General features: G+C 36.7%; 2 protein-coding genes across 2 annotated transcripts in view; one reads left to right on the top strand and one right to left on the bottom strand.

Annotated features, from left to right (window-relative positions):
* LOC135847867 (zinc finger protein 37-like) overlaps positions 1-22201 on the top strand; it is a 30112-nt gene extending 7911 nt beyond the window's left edge. Inside the window, exon 7 of the mRNA XM_065367603.1 lies at positions 21533-22201. Within this exon, the coding sequence (XP_065223675.1) occupies positions 21533-22147 (615 nt within the window). The 3' untranslated portion in view covers positions 22148-22201. The remainder of the gene's footprint in view (positions 1-21532) is intronic.
* Positions 22202-23776: 1575 nt separating this feature from the next.
* On the bottom strand, positions 23777-26851 carry LOC135849060 (uncharacterized). The gene is made up of 4 exons (XM_065369209.1): positions 26491-26851; positions 24765-24809; positions 24498-24677; positions 23777-24381 (listed from the first exon to the last, which is right to left on the bottom strand). Exons 1-4 carry the CDS (start codon positions 26584-26586, stop codon positions 23866-23868), a joined length of 837 nt encoding a protein of 278 aa, XP_065225281.1. The 5' UTR covers positions 26587-26851; the 3' UTR covers positions 23777-23865.
* Positions 26852-27283: the final 432 nt, after the last annotated feature.

Raw genomic sequence — 27283 nt, 5'->3', positions numbered from 1 at the left:
GTTATAACGCTGATTCCTTCTGGTCTCTTGACATCCCCATTTATTTTTTTCATAATTTTAGCAACAAAAACCCAATTTTTCGCGAAAAAAAAGCTTACTCATGTGTAAAAAATTATCACTTTCTGAAAATTTTGGCCGCAACAACAGTTTTTTTTTTGCAATTTTTGTACTTAGTTTTGATTTTTAAAAAAGCAAAAAAAAAACTTTTATGGCAAAATTTTGCCAAAAAATCATTTATATTATAATACATAGCAGACCTCAAAATCAAAGTAAAATTTCAGATTTTTTTATTTCCACCTGGAACAGTTGTTCAAATTCAAAATAAAGTTCTCGTTTCCACTTCCTTTATAACGCTTTTTTCACTTTAAAACGAAAGTTCGCAGTATAACGCTAATCAGTGTTAAAATGAGACTTTTGGTTATAACGCGCTTCGGCTTATAACGCTCTTTTTCTCCGGTCCCTTGAAGAGCGTTATAACGAGCTTTTACTGTATCACTTAATGAACATACATTTACACAGGACTAATAGGTAATACCTAGAGCTATAATTACACACGCGTCCGTGCAGTTCTGCTTAAAAGGCTGGTTGTCCTAAGTCCAGAGGAGCGATTACTCTAAGCTACCTGAGACAACTGCAAAGTGGACAGGGCAGGCTGTTTCAGTCGTCGGCATCTCACGGAACTACAGTGGAATCGCGATAACTCGAACTCCGTTAACTCGAAAACCTCTGTAACTCGAAGGTCTGTGCCTTCAACTCCCCATAAGACTCAATGCAAAATTCACTTCGTTATCTCGAAAACCCCGATAACTCGAAGTCAACTCCTTTCCCTTCAGCTTCGAGTTATCGAGGTTCCACTGTAATCCGCTAGATGGCTCTGCACCAGCAGTGTTACCGACGACCGAGGGCATATATTCCCTGCTATAACGAATACTTTGGGTCCTCATCTACCCTAAAGCTCTTTAATACAAGTATGGAAATAGATTATGCTCTCAAGAAAGTCTTAGCATTTTACATATGTATTACTTACTGCGCATGGCAGGTTGGTGTCGTCACGCGGTGGAGGTGGGTGGAGCAACCAATGGGGTGCAACGTTGTACGTGAACAGCTGATTTGATGCTTGCTCGCGCACTGCGCAGTACGTAAAACTTACGTAAAATCCTATGACTTTCTTAAGAGTATAATCTATTTCCATACTTGTATTAAAGAGCTTTAATCTACCCTCTCCTCTACAGTATATACATAATATAGAGAGAAAAAAGCTTGGAACAAAAGTTGTAGAGCGAGAAAAATTGAACTATTTTCGCTGATCAGATTTTGAAACTGGTTCATTGATTTGCAACCAGTTAACAAAAAACACCCAAAAATTGGAGATAGAGAAAAAAACTTGAAACGAAAGTTGTAGAGCGTGAAACATTGAACTATTTTCACAGATCGGATTTTAAAACTGGTTCATTGATTTGCAACCAGTCATCATAAATTACCCAAAAATTGTAGATAGAGAAAAAACCCTGAAACAAAATAATACAGCATGAAAAATTGAACTATATTCGCAGATCGGATTTTAAAACTGGTTCATTGATTTGCAATCAGTTATCAAAAATCACCCAAAAATTGTAGGTAGAGAAAAAAGCTTGAAACAAAAGTAGAGCATGAAAAATTACACAATAACCCAGTTCATTGGTTCGTGTTTAGCAAGCAGTTTTTTACCATCGTCTAAAAATTGGAGATGAAGAAAAAAACTTGAAACAAAAGTTGTAGAGCGTGAAAAATTGAACCATTATTGCTGATCATATTTTGAAAATTCGAACCGGGCACTCACGAAGAGGGCGCTAGTGTGCCCATTGTTCCAGCTTCTTCAGAGGGGGCTCTTCTTATCAATCGTATTTTACGAAAACGATGGTTTTACGAGTTAAATATAAAAATATGATTCGGTCATTATTAATATGCAATAATAATCGTAAAAATAATGTAAATCGAATTATTTTTTCAGTTTTAACCCTTGAAATGATTACTTTTTTAAACGCTGATAAGAAAATCCCCGTCTGCTCATTAGCGCTCTCTTTGTGAGTGCCAGGTCTGAATGGCTAATTAATTTGCAACCAGGTAACTTTCGATAGCTTACTGCGACTTAATGAACTGGTTTCGAAATCTGATTAGCGAAAGTAGTTCAATTTTTCACACTATAAAACTTTTGTTTCAAACTTTTTTTTCATCTCCAGCATTTAGGTGATTGTAAACAACATGGTTGCTACTTAAATGCGAACAAATGAACCGGTTTCAAAATGTGATTGAACAGAGTTGTGTAATTTTTCAAGCCCTACAACTTTTGTTTCAAGCTTTTTTCTTCATCTCTAATTTTTAGGTGATTGTACTTGAAAAAACTGCTTGCTAAATGCGAACCAATGAACTGGTTCAAAATGTGATTAGACAAAATTGTTTACTTTTTCATGCTCTACAACTTTTGTTTCAAGCTTTTTTCTCTATCTACAATGTTTGGGTATTTTTTGTCAACTGGTTGCAAATTAATGAACCGGTTTGAAAAAATTCATATCACGTTTTTGTCGCCTTGGTGCGTAGAATTCATTGCGCAAATACAAAACCAGTTTGAATTTTTTGACCAAACCGGTTTTTCAATTTTGTGACACCCTGTGCATGGGCCAGAAATTTTCAAGGTCGCTTTTGAAAGCTCTTATTTTTCCCTACTCAACGCCGCTTCATTCATCTCGCTAGCTCTTTTCACTAATTTGTGTCATACTGTATACAGACATACAGAAAAAATACAAAATGGTGAATATTGCGCCATCACACAATTCATTTTTTGATGAAACGAACTTTTTGCTGGAGTGTGTGAGTGGGATATTTTTTTTCTCGTAAGAATAGTATATTTCATCGCCCACATATATGCTTCATTTTTGGTATTTATGGGGCACGACTACTTGACAACACAATTATTCAAAAGAAAAACACGAGTCATTTACGATATGATCTTGTTTTCCTGTAGGTAAAGGTACTGGAGCGCGATTCATTTCCTTACCGCTGCGATATTTGTAGTAAAACGTTTTCCTACAAACATGATTGGACAAGACATCACTGGCGAAAACATTCAAAGCCGTTTCACTGCCAAGTCTGTGACAAAAAGTTCGCTCGTAAAAGAACTTTAATTACACATGGATTGACACATAGCGACAAGAAACCTTACAAATGCTGCATTTGTGACGCACGATTCAAACAGTATAGCAGTAAATTGAGGCACGAACGCTTGCATGTGGAAAGAGCTTTGGAGTGCGCTGAATGCGGGAAAAAGTTTTCCCACAAACTCTCTCTCACTGTACACCAGAGACTACATTCTGATGTGAAACCGTATTCTTGTCAAATGTGTAGTAGAAGTTTTGCTCGAAAAGATTATCTCACTCAGCACCAACTGACGCATAGTAAAAAGAAACCCTTCTAATGCCGCATATGCAAGCAACACTTCAGTCAGCAAGGGAGTAAGGCAATGCACGAACGTTTCCATGTGGCGGGCCCTCGTTTTGAGTGCGCCCATTGTGGCAACAAATTCAACACTATAAGCCCGTCCTAGCAAATCACATATCATCTAAATGTACCTACTTAAATATCAATAATTGAGTACCTACCCACCTTTCTAAATGTGTTAAGATTCAAAGCTTTTTTCTTTTTTTTTCCCCACGGTCATTCCTCTGCGATAATTATGTACTTTCTAAAAGGGGACATCCAAGAAACATTTTGATGCAAACTTGTCAGAAAAAGTTGGGCCTACTAGCAAAATGGCCGCCATTCGGATTGACAGTTCGTCCGGAATCGCAGAGTTATTTGCTTTTCAACATAGGACTAGCACGAATTTTTTTGAACTGGATGAAGCTAGAGGGCCATTTCACGCCAATTCGACCAAGAAGTGGAAAAGGGTAGGGGTTGGAGATTTTAAAAAAAATCCTGTGGAAAGATCTTCCGAAGAGATGACCAATGGCGCAAATCGCAGCCCTTTAGCCCTTTTTTAATGGCTGTTATGAGGTGTCAACGTTTTCAGTGAACCTAAAAAATATCACTTACATTTCAGCAGTGGATTACTCGATAACCGCGATATCTATCAAAATGGAACTTTTACCAATATTTAGGAATTTTGAAAGGCTTTTTGGTGATATAAAAATCAGTGTTGCCACTTTTCTTGGTACGAAAAATTACCTCGAAAAGTTTCAAAACGTAGTTTTCATATCGTTCCGACTCTCAAAAATTCTGAAAAAAATACAATTATGGGCAACTTTTCATGCTGAACAACTTATTAAAAAATTGGGATAGCGTTATTTCGTAAAGTCGATTTAAAAAAATTAAAAGTTTGCGAAAAAAAGCGATTTTTTAAATTTAAAACATGAAAAAAAGTTTTGATTGGTGAAGTTGAGCCATTTGACCCCTGTTTTTACGTATCCGTTGAAAAAGTTGAAACCCCCCTTTTACTCGATAAATTAAACTCGTCACAAAAAAATCAAAATTTGAAAAAAATTCAATTTTCAATGTTCCAAACATCAAAAAAAGTTTTGACCTCTTTCTGGCAAAATATTTCAAAAAAATCACCGGCCTCCCCTCACCCCTTCTTGGCGGAATTGACGTGGAATGACCCTAGATCGAAATAGCATGCAACAATTCATCACCAGCCAAATCTCAAGTAGTTACAAAAGAGCATTTTTCAGATTTTTGGTGACTTTTTGAGAATTATAGGTAAATTCACACCAAAAATATGAAAAAAATCGAAATTTTATTATTCTGTTTTTCGAAAAAATGCCACAAAATTTGTCCGAATCAACATCAGCGCGTTGTGTGCAAAGTAAATTTTGGCTTCCCAACAGCATTTGATGAAATGTTGTAGAAAGTTCACGTTTTAAAAGTTTTTCCCAAACGTCGCCGAAGGCTCCAAAACTACTTGAAATTAACCTGAAATCGACTTCACAGCGTATTGAGATTATTTACAGAATGTATTTCGTCTTTTTCCAACTCAATTGATAAAATTCTGTTGAAATTTCAACCTTTGAAAATTTTCAAAAAGTCGCTGGAGCCAACAAAATCAAATGCTGTATTTTTGAACTTGACCATTTTTCTCAAATCAAGTGGAATAGGGAATATAGTGGAAGAACCGCGATTTTTTCGAAGAGACTTCTTTCACCAGGGGTACTTTTGGAGTCAAAAAATTTTCTGAGGAACTTTTCAACACACAATTAGATAGGTAACTTAGAAGTCAATACCTTGTTTTTTTTTTTGTTTTTTTTTTGCATTGCACCCTAATACATATTACATACATAGGTATCTGCTGTTCTGTACCTAATTATTGTAATATGTATAAATGTAGACGGATATACAGAAATAGGTACAAAATGGTCAATATTAGGCCACCATACCCTAAAATTCATTTTTTGATTAAATGAACTTTTTTTTTGATTGTGTGTAAGAAATGTTTTTTTCTCGTAAGAATAGTTTATTCCATCGCCTAGATTATATTATGCTTCACTTTTGATATTTATGGGGCATGCCTAGTTGACAATACAATTATTCAAAAAGAAAGATATGAGTCATTTGCGATATGATCTTTTTTTCCTGTAGGCAAAGGTACAGATGCGGGATTTATTCCCTTACTACTGCTGCGATATTTGTGGTACCAAGTTTTCCTATAAACGTGATTGGACAAGACATCAGCGAGAACATACGAAGCAGTTTCACTGTCAAGTTTGTGACAAACAGTTTCCTAATGAACGCTGTTTAAGTAGACATCGATTGAAACATAGTGAAAAGAAACGGTACAAATGCAGCATTTGTGATGCACGATTCAAGTACAACAACAGTAAATTGGCGCATGAACGCATACATGTGGAAGGAGCTTGCTTTGAGTGCGCTGATTGCGGAAAAAAGTTTTCCTATAGACAAAATCTCAATAAACACTTGAGAGTACATTCTGGTGTGAAACCGTTTTCTTGTCAAACGTGTAGCCGAAGTTTTACTCAAAAAATCCATCTTATTCTGCACCAACAACGGACGCATAGGTACTGAAGAGAAACACTTCAAATGCCGCATGTGCAACCGACAATTCAAGTACATATATCACAGTAGGACAACGCACAAAAGTATCCATGTGGAGGGCCCTCGTTTTGAGTGTGCTCATCGTGGCAAAAAATGTCGCAATAATCAAATCAAATCGTTTATTGTTGCAAGGGGCAGCTATGCTGCATTTACAAAGTCAGCTTATAATTAAGTGAATGTACAGCATTTCAAACAATATTCTAACATTTAAATTTAAATAAAATAAATATATATGGGGACGGTACGTATGTAAAAGGTAATGATACATGTTGGAGCAATTTACCATAACCTACTCCAGTTGTACCATCTCATCAATGCTGTAGAACGCATATCCTTGCTACCATTTTTTGAGTTTATTTTTGAACAGTTTAGCAGATGTCAGAGACTTAAATTCCTGGAGGATTTTATTATATATTTTAGAAGCCATAAAATCAACATTATTCTGCATAACTATTGACCTTACATTTTCACTTATTGCCAAATTTCGATGTCTTGTATCATAGGTATGAGAAGGTATCTTGAGATCTATTGTTCTATTTCTTACCATAATACACATTTGCAGTATGTACTGACATGGGACTGTTAGTATCTTACTTTCAATGAAGACTGGTTTGCAGGATTCTCTAGGTTTTTTTTAAACATTATTCTAATAAGTCTTTTTTGTGCTAGCAATACTTGTTGAAGCAGATTGTGATTTCCACCCCAAAGTGATATTCCATAGCTCATATTTGAATGAAAAAGGCCGTAGTATGCAAGTTTTGGAGTATTTAGGTTTGTGATATCACGTAATTGCCGTATTAAGTAAGTATAGGTGGAGAGTTTTTTGATTAAATGGTCCACTTGGCTATTCCATTTCAAGTCCGAGTCTATTATAATGCCCAAAAATTTTGTTGAGTCAGCTATCCTGTAATTTTCACTAATAGATTGAGGTATTCTCCCAAATGACAAAAAAGTTGTTTTACTTAAATTCAGTAAGGTGCACCGAGGGAAGTCAGAATTTGGGGTAAGTTAGAAAACTTGCTCTAGCGCCTAGAGGTTCATATCTGGCGAAGTGCCACTAAAGGTGACTTGAGGGTACTACCCCTGCTTCATCACGGCATAAACATTTTTGCGATTCAGTTTCATTTTAGATGTCTTTGGTTCAATTGTATTTTGTTGTTGTTTTGAACTTGTTTTGAATTTGTTCTAAAATACAGACTTTCTATTTCTTAGTTTTTCGCATTATAGCGGATGAACCATGCGTCCTAGTGAAAATCTGATGAGTGTGATCTCAAAGAGAATTAAATTCTCTACAATTTTGGTTCTATACAAATTTTCTAGGATGCTCCGTTTGTGATCTACGCGTCTGCAAAGTTTAGCCTGTTCTGACTTCCCCCAATTTGGGCGAAGTCAGAACAGTTTATATTTTATTCCACTGAGCGAAAGCTACTGTGTCAATCGCGCTCAAATTTTCACCATAGGTTAAGAACCCTTATGGGAACCTACATAATAAATTTGATCCATATTGGTTTATTAGAAGGGGAGTAACAGCTGGTCAAAGTTGAAAAAGAAAATGATTAATTATAACGCGATCGCGTAACACGACAATTCGAACGTTCTTTTATAACCATCAAATTACTATTGATACCTACTACGTTAGGTAGGACTTACCTAACGTCCGTAAGTTCAACTTTTCCCCACTCTCATCACTTGAGCCCAAGATCATAGAAAAATATGTAGATAGGTTAGTCTACCTAAATAAATTCAGGCAATTAACTTGACCTATGCTACATAAAATTCTCCCCTGGCAAACTGAAGTGAGGAGATTGGGAAAAAGTTGTACTTTGGAAAAATTACAAAAAATAAAAAAATCTTCGATAACAAATACAAAACATTCGATAAAAAACATTCGATAAAAAACTCGAAAAGAAATAAAAAGAGATAAAATCATAAATCACAGCTGCTGATTTAAACAAACTTACAAATACAAAAAAGGTCACAATCGAGAAAAATAAAGTCATGATCAGGAATACAAAAAAGTCACAATCGGGTACATAGTCATAATCGGGTAATAAAATAAAAAAAATTACAAAGAAAAAACACAAAAATACTCGAAAAGGTAACAATAACAAAGTACAAAATACTCGAATAAGAATGGTTACCTAATAACCGTCGTAGCGACCATCGTCCACTCCATCCTTCGATTTACGCGCTCGAATGTACAGTATGATGTGCTCGAATTCGGCTCTAAGCTGGTCCGGTGACATCATACGCAAAGTATTCAAAATACCATCGACTCGTACTAATGGCAACATTTTCTTGCATCGGACCGATCGAGTGTTCGTATTCATTCGAGTACCTTTAAGATTAAGCTCGACTTTTTCATCATCGTAGTTGATGACATTCGATGTAAAGTTTCGACCAAGGATTATAGTACCGCGCACCTCGCCGGAAATTCGATAAGGTTGGAGATTAACCACCAAGCAGTTTACGATGTGTTCATCGTTCTCGTACCCTGGCATGCCTGGATTCAGAGCAACGGGGGAAAAAACTGAGAAACAGCTCTTCAATCGAAATTCGTCCCTCCATGGCACATATACCACAGTTTCTGCTTCCAGCTTTTTCTTCGTCACTAATCCGGGGTTGGACCAGTTCAAATAATCCACAGCCTTCAAAGACACCAACGAGTGTGGCAAACGAGAGTCATATATAATTTTGATGGGTTGACTGCGCACTTTTCCTATGATGGTAAAAGGCCATGCGAGAGCGTCACGTAAGTTTATATAACTCCAAATTGGACCGTATAAGTAGCAACAATCAGTCAGCAAGGGAGTAAGGCAATGCACGAACGTTTCCATGTGAAGGGCCTTCGTTTTGAGTGTGCCCATTGTGGCAACAAATTCAACACTAAGCCCGTCCTAGCAAGTCACATATCATCTAAATGTACTTAAATATCAATAATTGAGTACCTTCCTACCTTTCTAAATGCGTTGAGATTCAAAGTTGTTTTTCTATTTTTTCCCCCACGGTCATTCCTCTGGGATAGTTACTTTCTAAAAGGGCACATCCAAGAAACATTTTCAAGCAAACTTGTCAAAAAAAGTTGGCCGTACTAACAAAATGGCGGCCATTTGGATTGACAGTTCGTCCAGAATCGCAGAGTTTGCTTTTCAACATAGGACTAACACGACATTTTTTGGGGTCATTCCACGCCAATTCGACCAAGTAGTGGAAAGGGGGGATGGAGATTTTTAAAACAAATGTCCTGTGGAGAGATCTTCCGAAGGGATGACCATTGGCGCAAATCGCAGCCCTCTAGCCTTTTTTAAAAGGCTGCCAGGGGGTGTCAATAGTTTTCAGTGAACCTAAAACATCATTTATTTCAGTTCAGCTGTGGATTACTCGATAACCGCGATATCTACCAAAATGGAATTTTTACCAATATTTAGGGGTTTTGAAAGGCTTTTTGCTGATATCATATAAATCAGTGTTGCCACTTTTCTTGGTACGAAAAATTAGCTCGAAAAGTTTCCAAACGTAGTTTTCATATCGTTCCGACTCTCAAAAATTCTGAAAAAAATATATTATGGACAACTTTTCATGCTGAACAACTTATTAAAAAATTGGGATAGCGTTATTTCGTAAAGTCGATTTAAAAAAATTGAAAGTATGCGAAAAAAAGCGATTTTTTTGATTTAAAACATGAAAAAAAGTTTTGATTGGTGAAGTTGAGCCATTCGACCCCTGTTTTTACGTATCCGTTGAAAAAGTTGAAACCCCCCTTTTACTCGATGAATTAAACTCGTCACAAAAAAATCAAAATTTGAAAAAAATTCAATTTTCAATGTTCCAAACATCAAAAAAAGTTTTGACCTCTTTCTGGCAAAATATTTCAAAAAAAATCACCGGCCTCCCCTCACCTCTTCTTGGCGGAATTGACGTGGAATGACCCTAGATCGAAAGAGCATGCAACAATTCATCACCAGCCAAAACTCAAGTAGTTACAAAAGAGCATTTTTCAGATTTTTGGTGAATTTTTGAGAATTATAAATTTACACCGAAAATACGAAAAATTGAAATTTTATTATGTATTTGATATGAGGAAATATGCCTTCATCGCCAAAGTGATGATTAAATTAATCATCACCCTAGCGAGGATTAATAGAATAACCCCCTTAAACTGCAAGTTCGGTAATGTGTTAACTCCTACTACTACGTTTCTATGATGTTTCAATGTCATAGCTATCCCCGGAAAACGCATCAAACGATGCACCTACGAGTATAAATAGAGCAACGCGAACTCGAGACAAACCAGTTGTATTTAAAATGGGTTGAATTATCAATCAAATTGTATTTTACCTTGATCTTGGATTCGGCGACGCGTAAGCTGGTTCTTGGTCAAAAAATGTATTTATGTAGATGCGAATAGGCATACGAGGTCCCCCTAGTGGGACACTCAGCCCCTTTTATTCAGGAATCGCCCACTTCATTAGTGGTTAAAATGTCTCTCTCTCGTGAATTAAATTATCGATCGAATTTAATCGCATTCACACTGGGTATCATCCGATTATGCTGGCCATCGGTGATACTTCTCGTCAGAAAAGGCACCTCAAGTACGACATTTCTGCCGCCGAGCCTAGTATTAGTGACCTCCCCTGAAAGAGGTAGAAAACTTGGACATTATGCGAGCCTGGTGAGTAAGATTCACCATTATTCCAAAATTGCATACAATTTCTAGGGTATTTAATTACCCACCTTCTATATCCATTAAAGTATATTAATTATAGTCTAATTCAGTAACGCGAGTCGTAAAGTACATAGAAGCCAGAGCTTTTACTTATTATAAAATAACCCTATAGTTATTTTATACTCTATAACCATTTTAATGTGTATTTTATATTATTATTTCTGACTAACAATAAACATATTAGCACTCTCGTGTACATGATATGACTTTTATTGGTGATTAGAGATTATTGCTGTGAAGAGTAGGTGGTATGACTGAAACCTCTCCGATGTATTGAGCTATCCTGGGCAAGGTAAATATTCCCTACCTAAGGGAATATTTCTCAACTTAATCATGTAGGTAGGAATTCAGATAATTTCCCTCTTATCAGGTTATGCCAGATCTCACTCTATCATATTTCGTCTTTCTAACTCAATTGATAAAATTCTGTTGAAATTTCAACCTTTGAAAATTTTCAAAAAGTCGCTGGAGCCAACAAAATCAAATGTTGTATTCTTGAACTTGACCATTTTTCTCAAATCAAGTGGAATAGGGAATATAGTGGAAGAACCGCGATTTTTTCGAAAAGCCTTCTCTCACCAGGGGTACTTTTGGAGTCAAAAAATTTTCTGAGTAACTTTTCAACTCACAATTAGATAGGTAACTTAGAAGTCAATACCTACCTTTATAAAATCCACTGAATTTGTTTTTTTTTGCGTTGCACCCTAATACATATTACATACATAGGTACCTGCTGTTCTGTACCTAATTATTGCAATATATAGTATAGACAGATGTACAGAAATAGGTACAAAAGGGTCAATATTGGGCCACCATACCCTTAAATCCATTTTTTGATAAAATGAACTTTTTTTTGAGTGTGTAAGAAATGTTTTTTTCTCGTAAGAAAAGTATACCTACTCGTATTCCATCGCCTACATTATATGCTTCACTTTTATGACTAGTTGACCACATAATTATTCAACACAAAGACATGAGTCATTTGCGATATGATCTTTTTTTCCTGTAGGCAAAGGTACAGATGCAGGATTTATTCCCTTACTGCTGCGATATTTGCGGTACCAAGTTTTCCTATAAACGTGATTGGACAAGACATCAGCGAGAACATTCGAAGCGATTTCACTGCCAAGCCTGTGACAAACAGTTCACTAAAAAAAGATATTTTATTAGCCATGGGTTCACACATAGTGAAAAGAAACTCTACAAATGTAGCACTTGTGACGCACGATTCAAGCACTATCACAGTAAATGGAGTCACGAACGCGTGCATAAGGAAGGAGCTCGTTTTGAGTGCGCTGTTTGCGGAAAAAGGGTTTCCCGTAAACGTAATCTCATTGTACACCTGAGACTACATTCCGGTGTAAAACCGTTTTCTTGCCGAAGGTGTAGCAAACGTTTTGCTCGAAAACATCATCTTACTCAGCACCAACGAACGCATAGCAAAGAGAAACCCTTCCAATGCCGCATATGCAACCAACGATTCAGTCAGAAAGGGCATAAGGCACAGCACGAACGTTTCCATGTGGAGGGCCCTCGTTTTGAGTGCGCCCATTGTGGCAACAAATTCTCTCGTAAGGACGTACTTGCCAATCACATATCATCTAAATGTACTTGAATTTCAATAATTAAATACCTACCTATCTAAATGTGTACCCTGTACCTGTACAGATTCAAATTTGTTTTTTCTTTGTTTTGTTGTTTTTTTGTCTATGTGAAAAAAACTTTATTTAAAACTTCACGAATGTTTATTTTTAGAGATCGGCGCATAAATACCTTCTTGGCGCAACCCCCCCCCCCCATTTGTGCTACAATTTATACTTGGAAAATGACTGACGGTATTTATGTTTGGTATTTTTTTTCTTCTTCAAATTCTATCGATTAGTGAAGTCATCAGAATCAAATCAACGTGAATTACAGAATCTCTAAACTCAATATTCTATTCATTTTTTTTTTAATTTTCACGATTTTTCTGGGCAAATTACCAAGCAGAGTTTTCAAAAATGACCTCGTGCAAAATGCCAATCTTACCCAAATTTTTGTGAGTTGACGCATTATTTTTTGGACAATTTTTGTTCTCCTTTCAGCCTATCTTCGCAAATAAAGCGGAAACTGTTTTTAAAGACAATTTCAATCGATGTAATTAAGGTGAAAATCTCCCCTTTCCAACCCTCCTCTTCCTTAAAAGGTATAAGATTTCATCATTTGTTCAACTTTTAGCGAGCAGCAACAAATTTTAGGGGATTGTAAAATGCTTTTTCTTAGTCTGGTATATGGCAATAGGAATAATTTCGTCCGGAACAACTTTTTTCTCATAGGGGGCATCCTAAGGAACATTTTAAAGCATAAACTTGCACAAACAAAAGTTGGCCTTACGCATTATTACTTACTTAGTAAATGGCGTCCATTTTGATTGATCCTGCATCCGTACTTTACATACTTACAAGAAAAAAAGATCATGCCGCAAATGGCACCTGATTTTCTTTTGAATAATTGTGTTGCCAACTACATAGTTATGCCCCATAAATACCCAGATGAAGGATATACACAGGATATGACAGTTGCAATAATTACTTTACACATCCCTCCCATCCATCCTCTGCAACAACTTTTTTTTTGAAGGGGACATTCTAAGGAACAATGTAAAGCAAAATTCCTCCCAAAAAATTGGCTCTACTAACAAAACTGCGGCCATTTTGATTAACCCTTAAACACCCAAGCAAATCCTGAGATGTTATGAAAAAATGCTTTCAATTTCCTGAATAAGATCATCACAAGTATCACTTTTACTCACAGTTCACCCCCCCAGCCCCTTGAAGTCACCTCGATAATGATGGACTTATTTATTTGATTATTGTCAAAAATCAAGGAAGCAAAAAACCCGTTTGGGTCAATCTTGGAACTGAATGATATAGTTTCATTAGATGTAATGAATGAGTGAAAGCATAATTCCAAAGAACACCTCACCCCTTTTTGGGGGGCAAACATTGATAAAAGTTGGTATAAAATACTTGGACCTATGTCCCATTTTTGGATGAACATATTGATGGTTGAGCTTTCACAAAATGAAATTAAGAAAGGTGTGTAAATGGTGGACCAGAGCGACTTTTTAAAAATTTGATATGCTTGTCTCGATAAAAACCTGAAAAAACAGAGCATGAATACCCAGAGTACATAATATGGGAAATATTATCAAGTAGGCTTGAAATGGCAGAAACAAGAATTGAAAGGAACACAGATGCTTTTAACAGCACATAAGTTCAGATAATCTACAATCCACCCATCAAATCTGTTTATCACTCTGTGGATATTCTTTCTCGATATTTGTCACCAAATAGTTACATCCTACAAAGGTTAGTGGTACGATTGTTTTTCTGCAGAAATATCGAAATAGGTTTATCTACCACTTTGAAAAGCTTTACACAGTCAAATTGCAGCACTACCTGGCATTTCATAATGTTCAAGCAATCATGAAGAAGTCACTATCCCTCCTCGATCATAGATAATGTAGTTCTACATCATGAAAATTGCATGAGCAGAAGTTGTCGTTTATAATCATGAGATTGTGTCTAGCTTATGACTACAGGATTCAGGGGATTTGAGATTCAGTAAAAAGCTTTCAACTGTTGTTCAACCACAACTCTGAACTTTTGAATGTTTTGAGAAATTCCTGCTGAAGTTGATATTCTTTCTCGATATTTGTCAACAAATAGTTACATATCTGTTAGCTATGTACTGTGTAGCGATATCATGCACGTATGTGCACAATTACTTATCTCTGTGAGATATGACTATGTACCAGTGTACTACACTTGATACCGAATATATTCAATCGTTTTGTAGTCTCAGACGAGACCAGTTGTACTTATTTAACATGGTAGCGAGCGTTGAGCTCGGAGCTTTCAGTGAGCCTGATTTTTCTCGTAGTGTTTAGTGAAATGGTATTTTCTCGCACTGTTTTTTCGCAATTTGACTGATTTTTGCGGTGTTTTCGCTATTTGAATTGTACTTGCGATATTTTTGGCGCGTTTTAGTCGCGATTTTTGAAACGAATTTGATTTTTGCTCTCGTTGATCGATTTTTTGGTCAATTTTTCGTCGTTTGTCGTTGTATTTGAGTCGTTTCAAGTTCCTGTTTTCGAGATGGCTGAATTTACTGCAGTTCCCAAGTTCGATGGCACTGATTATATGTCATGGCGATTTCGTTTGGACACATTTTTAGAGGCAAAAGATTGTATAGATGCTCTGAGTGCAGCACCAGCCGGAGCAACGGATGCTATCCTAAAGGCCAAGAAACAAGAAGATGCAAAGGCTCGAAATTTCATCGTACGTTTTATGACAAATGATCAGCTGGAGCTGATTAGAAATGAAACTACAGCCTATGGAATGATAACGGCTCTCGATGAAATTTATGCAGTGACCACTCAAGCTGCACAAGTAGCTGCTGTAACTCGTTTATCCGATCTCAAGTATAGTCCGGAAATTGAGCCGAAGGTGTTCGTTAGCAGATTTCAAGCTGCTCTAAATATGGTTCGATCTTCTGGGAAAATTCTGGATGACGATTCCAAGCTGCAATATTTTCTGATGAAATTGCCAGAAAAACTGTCTCATTTGGCCGATATTGTGGATGTGTTACCCGCTGGAAAAAATAAATTCGCCTACGTCAAGGCCAAGTTTTTAGCCCTAGGGAACAAATTTGAGTCTGAGGAATCCGAAACTGAGCCAAAACCCTCAACATCGACAGCATCACCTGTTACCGAAGAATCGAGTGAAACAACCAAGGACAAAGAGGTTTTTAATGTTCGAAGAAGAAATGGGTCAAAAGGAGGATGTTTTACCTGTGGAAAGACTGGCCATATCAAGAAATATTGTTGGAAAAATAATCGTAATCGTGGTAGAGGTGGTCAAAATCGGCGATTTAATGGCAGAGGTCGTGGTAATTATCGTAATAATAGAAATGATAACCATAATGATAGTCGTAATAATGATAGGTCTGCTGAATCGTTCTTAGTTGAGGTTGATAAAAAAATTGAGTTAGGTGAAAAACAAACAAATTCGTGTATGAGAGGATCCAATATGGTCTGGCTTTTGGACAGTGGCTGTACAGACCATATTGTAAATAAAAAAGAATATTTTTCGAAATGTATTGAGCTAAAAAGTCCTATTAATGTTAAAATGGCTGATGAATTCCCCTGTGTAGCCAAGTATATTGGTACTGTTTGTGTTAAATTTAAGGTAGATAATGTAATTACTCCTTGTACCATTAAAAACGTCCTATTAGTCGAAGAGTTGCCTCACAACTTACTGAGTGCTAGTACTATCGATGATGCTGGTTACAGGAGTCTAGCTGGAGATGGTAAAGTACAGATTTTTAATCGTGATTGGAATATTATAGCCGAGGGTGTGAGGCAGGGTAAGTTATATAAGATAGAATGCGAATATTTTAAGGAAGATTCGAATGTGTTTTCTGTCTCTAAGGTGAATAATGATCGTAAATATTGGCACAGGGTGTTGGGTCATGTCAATTTCTATGACTTGAAGTCTTTATGTCAAAAACAGCTCGTTGATGGTCTACCCAGTGAAATTTCTAGTCAATATGTTGAATGTGATATCTGTAAAAGGAACAAAATGAGATATGTGCCATTTGGAGATGGTAGGTCTAGAGCTAGAGAGATTCTCGAAATTGTTCATTCTGATGTTAGTGGTCCTCACAATACTGTTGGTTATCTTGGTCAGCGTTTCTTTGTGACATTCATAGACGATTATAGTAAGTTTGTAAAAGTGTACACTGTGAAGTCTAAGGCTGAGGTCCTTGATTGCTTCAAACATTATTATAATTATATGTGTACGTTAACTGGTAAAAAGATCAAACTCCTAAGGTGTGATAATGGGTCCGAGTATATAAATAGAAATTTTTACGATTTTGAGGCAGAGAAGGGTTTTCGAATTCAAAATGTACCAACCTATACTCAACAGCTGAATGGTGTTGCGGAGAGATATAACCAAACTATCATGGATAGGGCCAATTGCCTATTTGACGAGGCAAGGATAAGTAAGAGATATTGGCCTGAGGTTGTAAAAACTGCTGTGTTTATAGGGAATCGTTTGTTGAATAAATCAATTGAAGAGAAAACTCCATTTGAAATAATCCATGGTAAGAAACCTGATGTCTCGGAGTTAGTGCCTTACGGTTCGTCATGTTTTGTGAGAATTCCTGATCAGAAAAGGCCTGGAAAGTTTTCGAAAAAAGGAGTTCAGGGTGTTATTGTTGGTTTTGAAGATACAGGCTATAGGGTTTTGATCTCAGGCGAAGTCACTGTAAGTAGGCATGTTGATATCATTGATAATTCGAAGAGTAGGATAGTTTACCTTGAGAGTGATGATGAGGATGATAAGAGCGAGAGAAACAGTGGTGAGAATTTGTCAAAAGAGAGTGAGAGAGCGATTCCGAGAAGGTCAGCTCGTGAAAAGAAGGTTCCTGAGCGTTATGGCGATCCTGTTGCTTATTTTGTGCAAGTTGGAGCTCCTCAGAGTTACGAGGATGCGATTAATAAACCTGATTCGAATGAGTGGCAAAAGGCTATGGAAGTTGAAATGAGTAATATTGAGAAAAATGATACTTGGAGTTTAGTGGATTTACCTGATGGAAAAAAAGCTCTTGGAGTAAGATGGGTCTATTGTAGGAAAAGTTTAGGCGCTTACAAGGCTAGATTGGTTGTTTTAGGGTATCAACAGGAGGAGGATGCGGAACAGAGTTATTATTCACCTGTTGTGAGTATGACTGCTGTGAAAATTTTCCTGGTCTTATCTATTATTAATGGCTGGGAGATTGAACAACTTGACGTTGATGCCGCATTCTTGAATGGTGAAATCAAGGATGAAGTTTATGTAAAGCAGCCTAAAGGGTTTGAAAAACGTCCGAATCGTGTTTGTAAATTGAAAAAAGCTCTGTACGGATTGCGGAAAAGTTCTAGGTGTTGGTATGATTGCCTACATGATTATCTGGTATTATTAGGTTTCGTCTGTTTCGAAATAGAAAAGTGTATTTATGTATTGATAGAGAAGAATCTTGTGGTGTATATTTTGGTATTCGTAGACGATTTGTTGCTTTGTGGTAATAGTATTGAGCTCATCGAAAAAATAAAGAGAAAATTATGTGCCAGATTCTCAATGAAAGTCCTAGGTAAGGTGAAAAATTATCTTGGTATAGATATTTCGATTAAAAATGGTGTCATGTCGTTGAATCAATGTAAATACATTGAAGAATTGGCTGAAAAGTATTGTGTAACTAATGCTCGAGATCGTTTTGATACACCAATGGAGATTGGCTTGAAGTTAATGCCAGATAAAGAGTCAGATTGTGATTTGCCTTTTCGAAGTCTAATTGGAGCTCTATTGTATATTTCTGCGGCTACAAGGCCGGATATTTCGTTTAGTGTATCATACTTGAGTAGACTTCAGGCTGGATACACAAAGGAGCATTTTGAGTATGCCCTACGTATTCTTTCGTATCTGTATTCCACTCGTTCTCTGAATTTGAATTATTTTAAAAGACATGAGACTATTTTAGATGCCTATGTTGATTCTGATTTCGCTAGTGATACGTATGATAGGAAATCAACAACAGGCTACGTAATTCGTTTGTATGGAAATCCGATTGTATGGAAGTCTTTGAAGCAGGGTGCGGTGACAAGAGCATCTACCCATGCTGAATACTATGCTCTTGCTGATTGTGCTCAAGAGACTGTTTGGGTAAAATGGCTGATATCCGAATTCGGATGTAGTGTTGGAAAGGTCAAGGTATTCGAAGATAATTCAGGGGCTAGATTTTTGGGTAAGAATGGAAATTTTACAGGCAAGAGTAAACACATTGATATCTCTAAACGGTTTGTGACAGATCTTGTCGATAAGGGAGAGATTCAGATTTGCGAAGTAAAGTCTAATAAGAATATTGCTGATACGTTTACGAAGGCGTTAGGTCCTAGCCTGTTTGAAAAATTTAGGCAGGAAATATTAGGTACGTAATTATCGATGAATAGGTACCTACTAATGTGTACTTGTTTTGTAATGGAAAATTTCGTTTATGTAATATGTGTATTTTATACAGAAATCTAGTCTCATACCTGTTTAGAAATATATTGTACCGTATTTTAACGTCTATTTTATCTATGTATTTTATCAGATATTTTAATCATATTTAATCGTGTGTTATTTTATTGAAACGATGTATCATGTGCTATATTGGCTTATATTTGGTGTAGTCACGATGTAGTTGGAAAATATTTAATTGTAATCGAAATGGTAATTTGTAATCGTATATATGAATCGATATGATCGATAAATTGAATTAATTCTCGAATAGTATTGTACGTGTTTTAAATGGTTGAATTTCCCTTAAAAATTCAGGGTGGCGTGTTAGCTATGTACTGTGTAGCGATATCATGCACGTATGTGCACAATTACTTATCTCTGTGAGATATGACTATGTACCAGTGTACTACACTTGATACCGAATATATTCAATCGTTTTGTAGTCTCAGACGAGACCAGTTGTACTTATTTAACAATATCCCGCAAAAGGTTAGTGGTACGATTGTTTTTCTGCAGAATTATCGAAATAGGCTTATCTACCACTTTGAAAAACTTTACACTGTCAAATTGCAGTTGTCTCTGGCATTTTGTAATGTTGAAGCATTCATGAAGAGGTCACTATCCCTCCTCGACCGTAGATAGTGAAGTTCTACATCATGAAATATCATGATTGGAAACAACGAATTCTGCTCAAGCAATTTTCATGATGTAGAACTTCACTATCTATGATTGAGGAAGGATAGTGACCTCTTCATGAATGCTTCAACATTATGAAATGCCAGGGAGTGCTGCAATTTGACTGTGTAAAGCTTTTCAAAGTGGTAGATAAACCTATTTCGATATTTCTGCAGAAAAACAATCGTACCACTAACCTTTGTAGGATGTAACTATTTGGTGACAAATATCGAGAAAGAATATCCACAGAGTGATAAACAGATTTGATGGGTGGATTGTAGATTATCTGAACTTATGTGCTGTTAAAAGCATCTGTGTTCCTTTCAATTCTTGTTTCTGTCATTTCAAGCCTACTTGATAATATTTCCCATATTATGTACTCTGCGTATTCATGCTCTGTTTTTTCAGGTTTTTATCGAGACAAGCATACCAAATTTTTTAAAAATCGCTCTGGTCCACCATTTACACACCTTTCTTAATTTCATTTTGTGAAAGCTCAACCATCAATGTGATCATACAAAAATGGAGCATGGGTCCAAGTATTTTATACCAACTTTTATCAATGTTTGTCCCCCAAAAAGGGGTGAGGTGTTCTTTGGAATTATGCTTTCACTCATTCATTACATCTAATGAAACTATATCATTCAGTTCCAAGATTGACCCAATCGGGTTTTTTGCTTCCTCGATTTTTGACAATAATCAAATAAATAAGTCCATCATTATCGAGGTGGCTTCAAGGGGCTGGAGGGTGAACTGTGAGTAAAAGTGATACTTGTGATGATCTTATCCAGGAAATTGAAAGCATTTTCTCATAACATCTCAGGATTTGCTTGGGTGTTTAAGGGTTAACAAATCAGCGGAAGCTGCAGATTTTGCTTCCCAACATGGATAGGACTTGACTGAAACTTTTGGCGCCAAAATTTCAAATGTTGGAGCGCATTTTTTGATTTTTGATGAATTTTTAAAAAATTTTAAGCCAAAAGTGAGAAAAATCGAAATGTTACCAAATTGATGTAGAGAGCTGAAATTTGGAATATATTCTATTCTAGTTCTACCAAACCGATTGGAAATGGTTTCAAACCGTTTCGAGCAGTTCTGGAGCTTCGAGCAGATTTTTGACGCTTGAAATTTTCTCAACATTAATGAAGTTGGAAATCCGAACTTTACGCCGCACTTCAGATTTTTGAAACTTGAAATGTCGACAAAATTCATCAAATGCGGTTGGAAAGCCGAAATTCGTTCTGTACCCAAATCAGTTTCAATACGCTATGAAGTCGACTGCAGGTGGATTCAAGTCGTTTTGCAGTTTACTGCAACTTCTTGAAAATTCTTGGAGCCTTCAGCATATTTTTAAAACCTAAATTGGCACAAAATTTTATCAAATGGAGTTACAATGCCGAAATTCACTCTGCAAACTAATTTCTATTTCACCTTTAATGATTTTCAAAAAGTGGCTAGAGGATCCAAAATCGAATGCTATATTTTTGAACTGGACCATTTTTCTCAAAACAAAGTGAGTATAGGGGTTATGGCGAAAAACCAAGATTTTTTTTAAAGTTGTGCTTTTTTGAGCATCTCTTTTACCTAGGGTACTTTTGGAGCAAAACAACTTTCTGAGTAACTTTTCAACTTAGATAAGTACTTAACTCAGAAGTCAATACCTTTATAAAATCCTCTGAAATTGTTTTTTTTTTGCATTGCACCCTATGTACGTACTTATTGCATAGATAGATGATAGTATTATGATGTGTATTATTGGGTTTAGCTCCTTAAAGGAAGCACGTTTCATAAACAGTGAACTAACGTTGTTGTGAACGGCGCGGCTCCTAGGAAGTATTACAAAATTATCACTCAACTTATGTACCCAATTCTAATATAGGTAGATAGATATACAGAAATAGGAACACAATTATTCAATAGAAAAGGACGTGTCATTTTGCAATACGATCTTGTTTTTTTGTAGGTAGTGGTACGAATGCGGAATTCATTTCCCTATCGCTGCGATATCTGTGGTGCAATGTTTTCCTACAAACGTGATTGGACAAGACATCAGCAGCGAGAACATACGAAGCCGTTTCACTGCCAAGTCTGTGACAAACAGTTTGCTTATAAAAGCTCCTTAATTGAACATGGATTTTCACATGATGAAAAAAAATGCTACAAATGCCGCCTTTGTGACACACGATTCAAGCACAATTACAGTAAATTGAGGCACGAAAGCATGCATGTGGATAGAGCTTGTTTCGAGTGCCCTGATTGCGGAAAAAAGTTTTCCTATAAACATAATCTCATTACACACCTGAAACTACATTCCGGTGTGAAACCGTTTTCTTGTCAAACGTGTAGCGAAAGTTTTGCTCAAAAAGGCAATCTCACTCGGCACCAACAGACGCATAGTGAAGATAACCCGTTCAAATGCCGCATATGCAACCAACAATTTAAGGATAAAAGCAGTTGCACAACACACGAAAATATCCATGTGGAGGGCCCTCGTTTTGAGTGTGCCCATTGCGGCAAAAAATTCACCAGCAAGCTCAACTTAGCCAATCATATAAATGTACATTATAAATATCAATAACTGAGAACTTATACCTACCTTTCTAAATTGTGTAAAGATTCAAATTTGTTTTCATTTGTTTTGTTTTTTTTTTCCAAAACCAACCACTTTTTGTAAAACCACCACCAATTGAAGACTATTTCACTTCAAAACGTGGATAATCCTTAATAATTATGTTTTTTGAATTTTTGGTATCCTAATCTCAACCACCTCCAAAAAGTTAGGTACCCTAATTCCGACCACTTTTGAAACCGCAGCAACCAATAAAATACTATTTCACATGAAAATACAGTAAATGGCTTAAAAGATAGATTGAACCTTCCCCCAACTCGTATTAAAATTTTGGGGTTATAGAACAATTCTTTTTGGCTTTTTGGAATTTTCTTCCGAGGCACCTCAAAAATGACTGTTTGAATTTGGTACCGGCCAAATCCCAATAGTCCAGTCATTAAAGAAATTTTTACAGGAAAAATGAATATCAAACAGATCTTTCGCAGATATTGTTCACAGTGGTCCCCTCAACAACATACTAAAAGTCCCCGCCCCTACGGGGTCCGGAACCCCCTTAAAGGGGGGAGGTGGGACCTCCCCCATTTCAGTTTTTCCCCGTTTTATCCTCCGCATTGCATTTTAGCGAAAAATGTGTCATAGATAAAAAAATCTGCGTCAAATTTCCGATCTAATGATGTATCAACTTTCCTTGTATGTGAAAGGGGGGCGGAATTACAACCATTCAAATGAAGGGGGTTTTCTGAAAAATACATCAAGGCTATAGGTGCCTACTGCCTAAGTGGGGTGAAATGGTCCCCGAAAGCGTTCGAGTTGATATTAGCATGGAAGGTGGATACCATTGAGAAACTTCCGCGTGAAAAATTTCAGATCCACACCCCCTCCCCTTCTTGGGGACCCCCTTTTTTTGCCACTTCAATAACAGTTTTCTCAGCGCCATTTTGACCGATTCTGAAAATTTTTCAGTATGTTATGTATATCCTTATTAGGTATCCCCACAAACATTTTCAACCCCCTCCCCTCATATTCACCCCTCAAAATGGTGTTTTTTTCATTTTTTATGCCTATTAAGAATCCAGATAGCGAGGTACAATTTTAGAAAAACGTTTTTTGGATGTATTTTTGACCCCCAAAGATCATGTACTTTTTTTAGAAACTTTTGCTTCGGTGCGCCGCGCTAAAAAAGTTAGAAAAATGTGTCTTAAGGGGTGGGGGGGGGGTGAAATGAGAATTTTGGGAAACATGAATATCAATGTGTAGGGTGTCGTTTTCTTATGATTCGATACCGCTGAGCACGAATATGACGTCTGATTTTGTTTTACACTCACACCGCCCCTCTGGAGCCCTCAGCCCCTACCTCAATTTTTGATATTTTTAAAATAAACTTACTTTGATGATTTTGGTGTCGTTTTCTTACGATTCGATACCGCTGAGTGTGAATATGACGTCAGATTTTCTGCCACACTCACACAGCCCCTTCGAAGCCCTCAGCCCCCACCGCAATTAGTTTGGTCCCAGCACTCTCAGGGGCGGGTGGGAGGGGCTTCCATTATTTTCACATTGTCTCGAGGTACTCAACTTTGGCAGCTCATTCCTCCAAAAGTACAAACATATCGTTCAATAGTGTAATGAGATGACAAATCGATATCAAGTTTTATTCTCTTCTTTTTGTCATAAAAGTACATAAACAATTTTCAAAAAGTGACACAGAGATGAATATCTACAAAGAATTACACCCATTGATTACCTTTTGAATCATCATCAACTTTATCTTTAGGTTTAACATCATGACTGACCATAGCGTTATAAAATAATGTAATGAATTGATCGACAGGTCTGGCAAATACATTCAAAAAATCTGCAGGATCTCCTCCATGTTCGAAATGTGCTACTAACCTATTAGCATAATCGATGCATTTTACAATAGAGTAACACGCGTCTAGCAGATATTCTTCATATTCTGTATTTAGCTCCTGATTACACCCATCATATTCAACCAAGCTATGCTTACATACAAAATGACTTCTTAATTCTTGGATCACAAAAGCAACGTAAATATCATTCGGATGTTCACGCAGTATTGCTTTCCACATGTAAGCTCTTTGAATATATATTTCATTAAACTTCTTGGCGCTCGATTCAGCAGGAATAACAGATTTTACGGGACACCTATCTTCTATCAAAACTGCATAATGCCGAACGGTGAGGGGAATAATTATTTTGTTGAATTTGTCTTGAACTATTTTCTGAAAACATTAAAACAAGGGTAAGGAAAAATAAATGAAATGTAATCAGGCTATAGTTATAAATGTATGTGAGCAAACAGTCAACACCACATAATTATATTGAACTTCATACATACTAATCTCCCTTCAGTACGAGCAGTTTTCATTCTTTCTTCAAGAAGACGCGTTTCCAGTTTTTCAAAACGCTTCTCCGATTTTTCCAACTCTTCAAATGTACCCAAAATCCGTCCTCTTAGTTCAGCTTTGACAGCTAGGTCGGTAATTTTATCTAGTAAGAGGTTGAAGGATCCAAGTTTCTGAAAATTTTATAATTTAGATCAGTTTGAATAATCGTATTCCAAGATATACAAACACAAAGGATTTCATTAGCACATAAAACTTACTCTGTATGGTTCTTCCAAACCGTCCATAAGTTTGAAGGCCAATTGCTGATAACACAACAAATACATACATGCAACATTCATGTTATCAACTATTAAATAGGAAGAGAGAATAGAAAATTCATCAGTAATATAGATCTTCACTATACTCCAAAACTATGATACTTTGATCAAAACTGATTTCACAGTTCTAAAGGGCATTGCATTTAGAACTTTTTAAGCATTTTGAAATTTTCAAAAGTCGAAAGTTCAAATCTCAAAACAGCGCTGCAAGTGCATGGGAGCTACCATTTTAAATTGTGAAAAATGTCCATAGATGTACCTTTTGATGCATTTTCGAAATATTCAACTATTCAAGTGAAGTTTCGAGATGGGATCTCTCAATGTAGGTAGGTGGAGCACCCCCCACCCCCAATTTTGGGTGAAACTTTCGAAAGAAAATCTGGGGCATGTGATATATCAAATTCTATGTTTTTGGTGACGCTGAACACGAATATGACGTCAGATTTTTGATAGGGCCCCATCCATGGCCCCAACATCAACATGTCTCCCAAGTTCAAAAAATTGTTTTGCTTTTCAGCTTTTGTTTGTGCAACACACAGAATAGTATGTTTTTGGTGATGCTGAACACGAATATGACGTCAGATTCTTGATTGAACCCCATCCACGGCCCCCAACCATTTTTTTGGACTTTTACCTATTGGGGGAGGTTGTGGAGGCCATGGGTGAAGTCGATTTGAAAAACTATGGCTATATTCGTGTTCAGCGATATCAAAAACATACTATTTCATGAATCATGTGTCACACCAATGTAATCCTTTTTTTGGGGGTTATGCCCTTTGGGGAGGTGCTGGGGCCTGTGGACGGGTCCAATCAAAAATCTAACGTCATATTCGTGTTCAGCTTCGCCAAAAACATAGAATTCGATATATCACACGCCCTAGATTTTCTTTCAATAGTTTCGCCCAAAATTGGGGTGGGGGTGCTCCCCCTACATTAAGAGATCCCATCTTGAAACTTGAATATTTCAAAAAAGCATCAAAAGGTGAGATGATGATTCATTACTTGGATCAGTCCTTTTCCTTTTAGACTATACACAAAATAAAGTTTTAAATTAATAGCTCTATGACCTATATTATAATTAGCTGTTAAGTCTATGGAAATTTTTTCAAAATTTTAAATGGTAGCTCCCACTTACAGCGCCGTTTTGAAATTCAACCTTCAACTTTTGAAAATTTCAAAATGCTTAAAAAGTTCTAAATGCAATGCCCTTTCGAACTGTGAAATCAGTTTTGATCAAAATATCATAGTTTTGGAAGAATGGGCTGCCGAAGTTGAGTACCTCGATACAATGTGAAAATAATGGAAGCCTCCCCAGGTCCCCACCCGCCCCCTGAGGGGGCTGGGGCCAAACTAATTGCGGGGTTCTTACTTACTGGATGGGCATATATTGTAAAAAAAAATTGAGCAAAATCGAAAGACATGACATTCAAAATCGCCTTTTTTTGGTTGAGTGGACACGGATGATGGAATGACCCGGATATTATTAATTCTATTTTTAGATTTCTCAAAATTTTGGCGGGAGATCTAGCGGATTTTGATTACCTCGAAAATTTAGCGGATTTTCAGAGTCCATCTAGCGGTGGGAAATTGTAAAATGACTCTGGCTAAACTGCACGTATATTTCAAAAATAATGCTTGTGGGGAAATCAACATCGCACAGACTCACTTTTTTTCCAGCATGGTCAACATTGACAATAATATAGCGACATTGAGCAACATTTTTAACACCAGGAAGCACAGTTATTAGGCCAGGACGTAACATTTTTTCGCAAAACTGTTCTCTGCTGAAATGAAAGAACGAATTAGGTATCTGATAAGATGAACCAAACTTAGAACATAGGGTCTAATTCGGTAAGAATCTACTCACTTTTCATGAAGATATGCTCCGAAAGTGTACCTACCTATGGGCTATGGTGATGAATTTCAGTTTTTGTTACTAGCACCGACAATAACTTAATGATTAATTACGAAATACGAATAATCGCTCAGAATATAATTATATAGAGATAGACACTCTAGTATAGCTCCAGAAACAGAAAATTACTTGGACTTTCTAAAACTGAAAAATCCCTCAGATAAAAGAATCTAATTATCACAGGTGACCTGGCAACGAGTTCCCCATAACATGATAACATAAAAAAAAATTATAAAAGCGCCTTGCCTTTCTAGCCCAGTCAATATGCAATTTGACCCAAACATAATTCACAACAAAGGTTTTTTTGGTGAATATTGTTTAGGGCGGTGTGCTGAATAACATACTAAAAGTCCACGCCCCTACCCCACGAGCTAACCCCCCCCCACAGTGGATCAAAGCCCCCCAAAATCAGTTTTTCGCCAAATACTCCTGAAATATTGAGTTTTGAGTAAAATGAGCCCAGTGATCATTTCATCTCCTCCCCAATACCAATCAAATGAGCTATCGACCAACTCCCTAGCCTCATCTGATTTCAATAATTTTA

Source organism: Planococcus citri, chromosome 5 (genome assembly GCF_950023065.1).
Source record: "Planococcus citri chromosome 5, ihPlaCitr1.1, whole genome shotgun sequence".
NCBI lineage: Eukaryota > Metazoa > Arthropoda > Insecta > Hemiptera > Pseudococcidae > Planococcus > Planococcus citri.
This window is presented reverse-complemented; position numbering and strand designations above follow the sequence as displayed.

Bases quoted from the DNA above. Each gene is read 5' to 3' on its own strand.
- LOC135849060 (XM_065369209.1), bottom strand. From the start codon at position 26,586: ATGTTACGTCCTGGCCTAATAACTGTGCTTCCTGGTGTTAAAAATGTT. The intron at 24,810-26,490 runs GTGAGTCTGTGC...TTGTGTTATCAG, and splicing joins TTGACCATGCTGGAAAAAAA to CAATTGGCCTTCAAACTTAT. The intron at 24,678-24,764 runs GTAAGTTTTATG...TAAAATTTTCAG, and splicing joins GTTTGGAAGAACCATACAGA to AAACTTGGATCCTTCAACCT.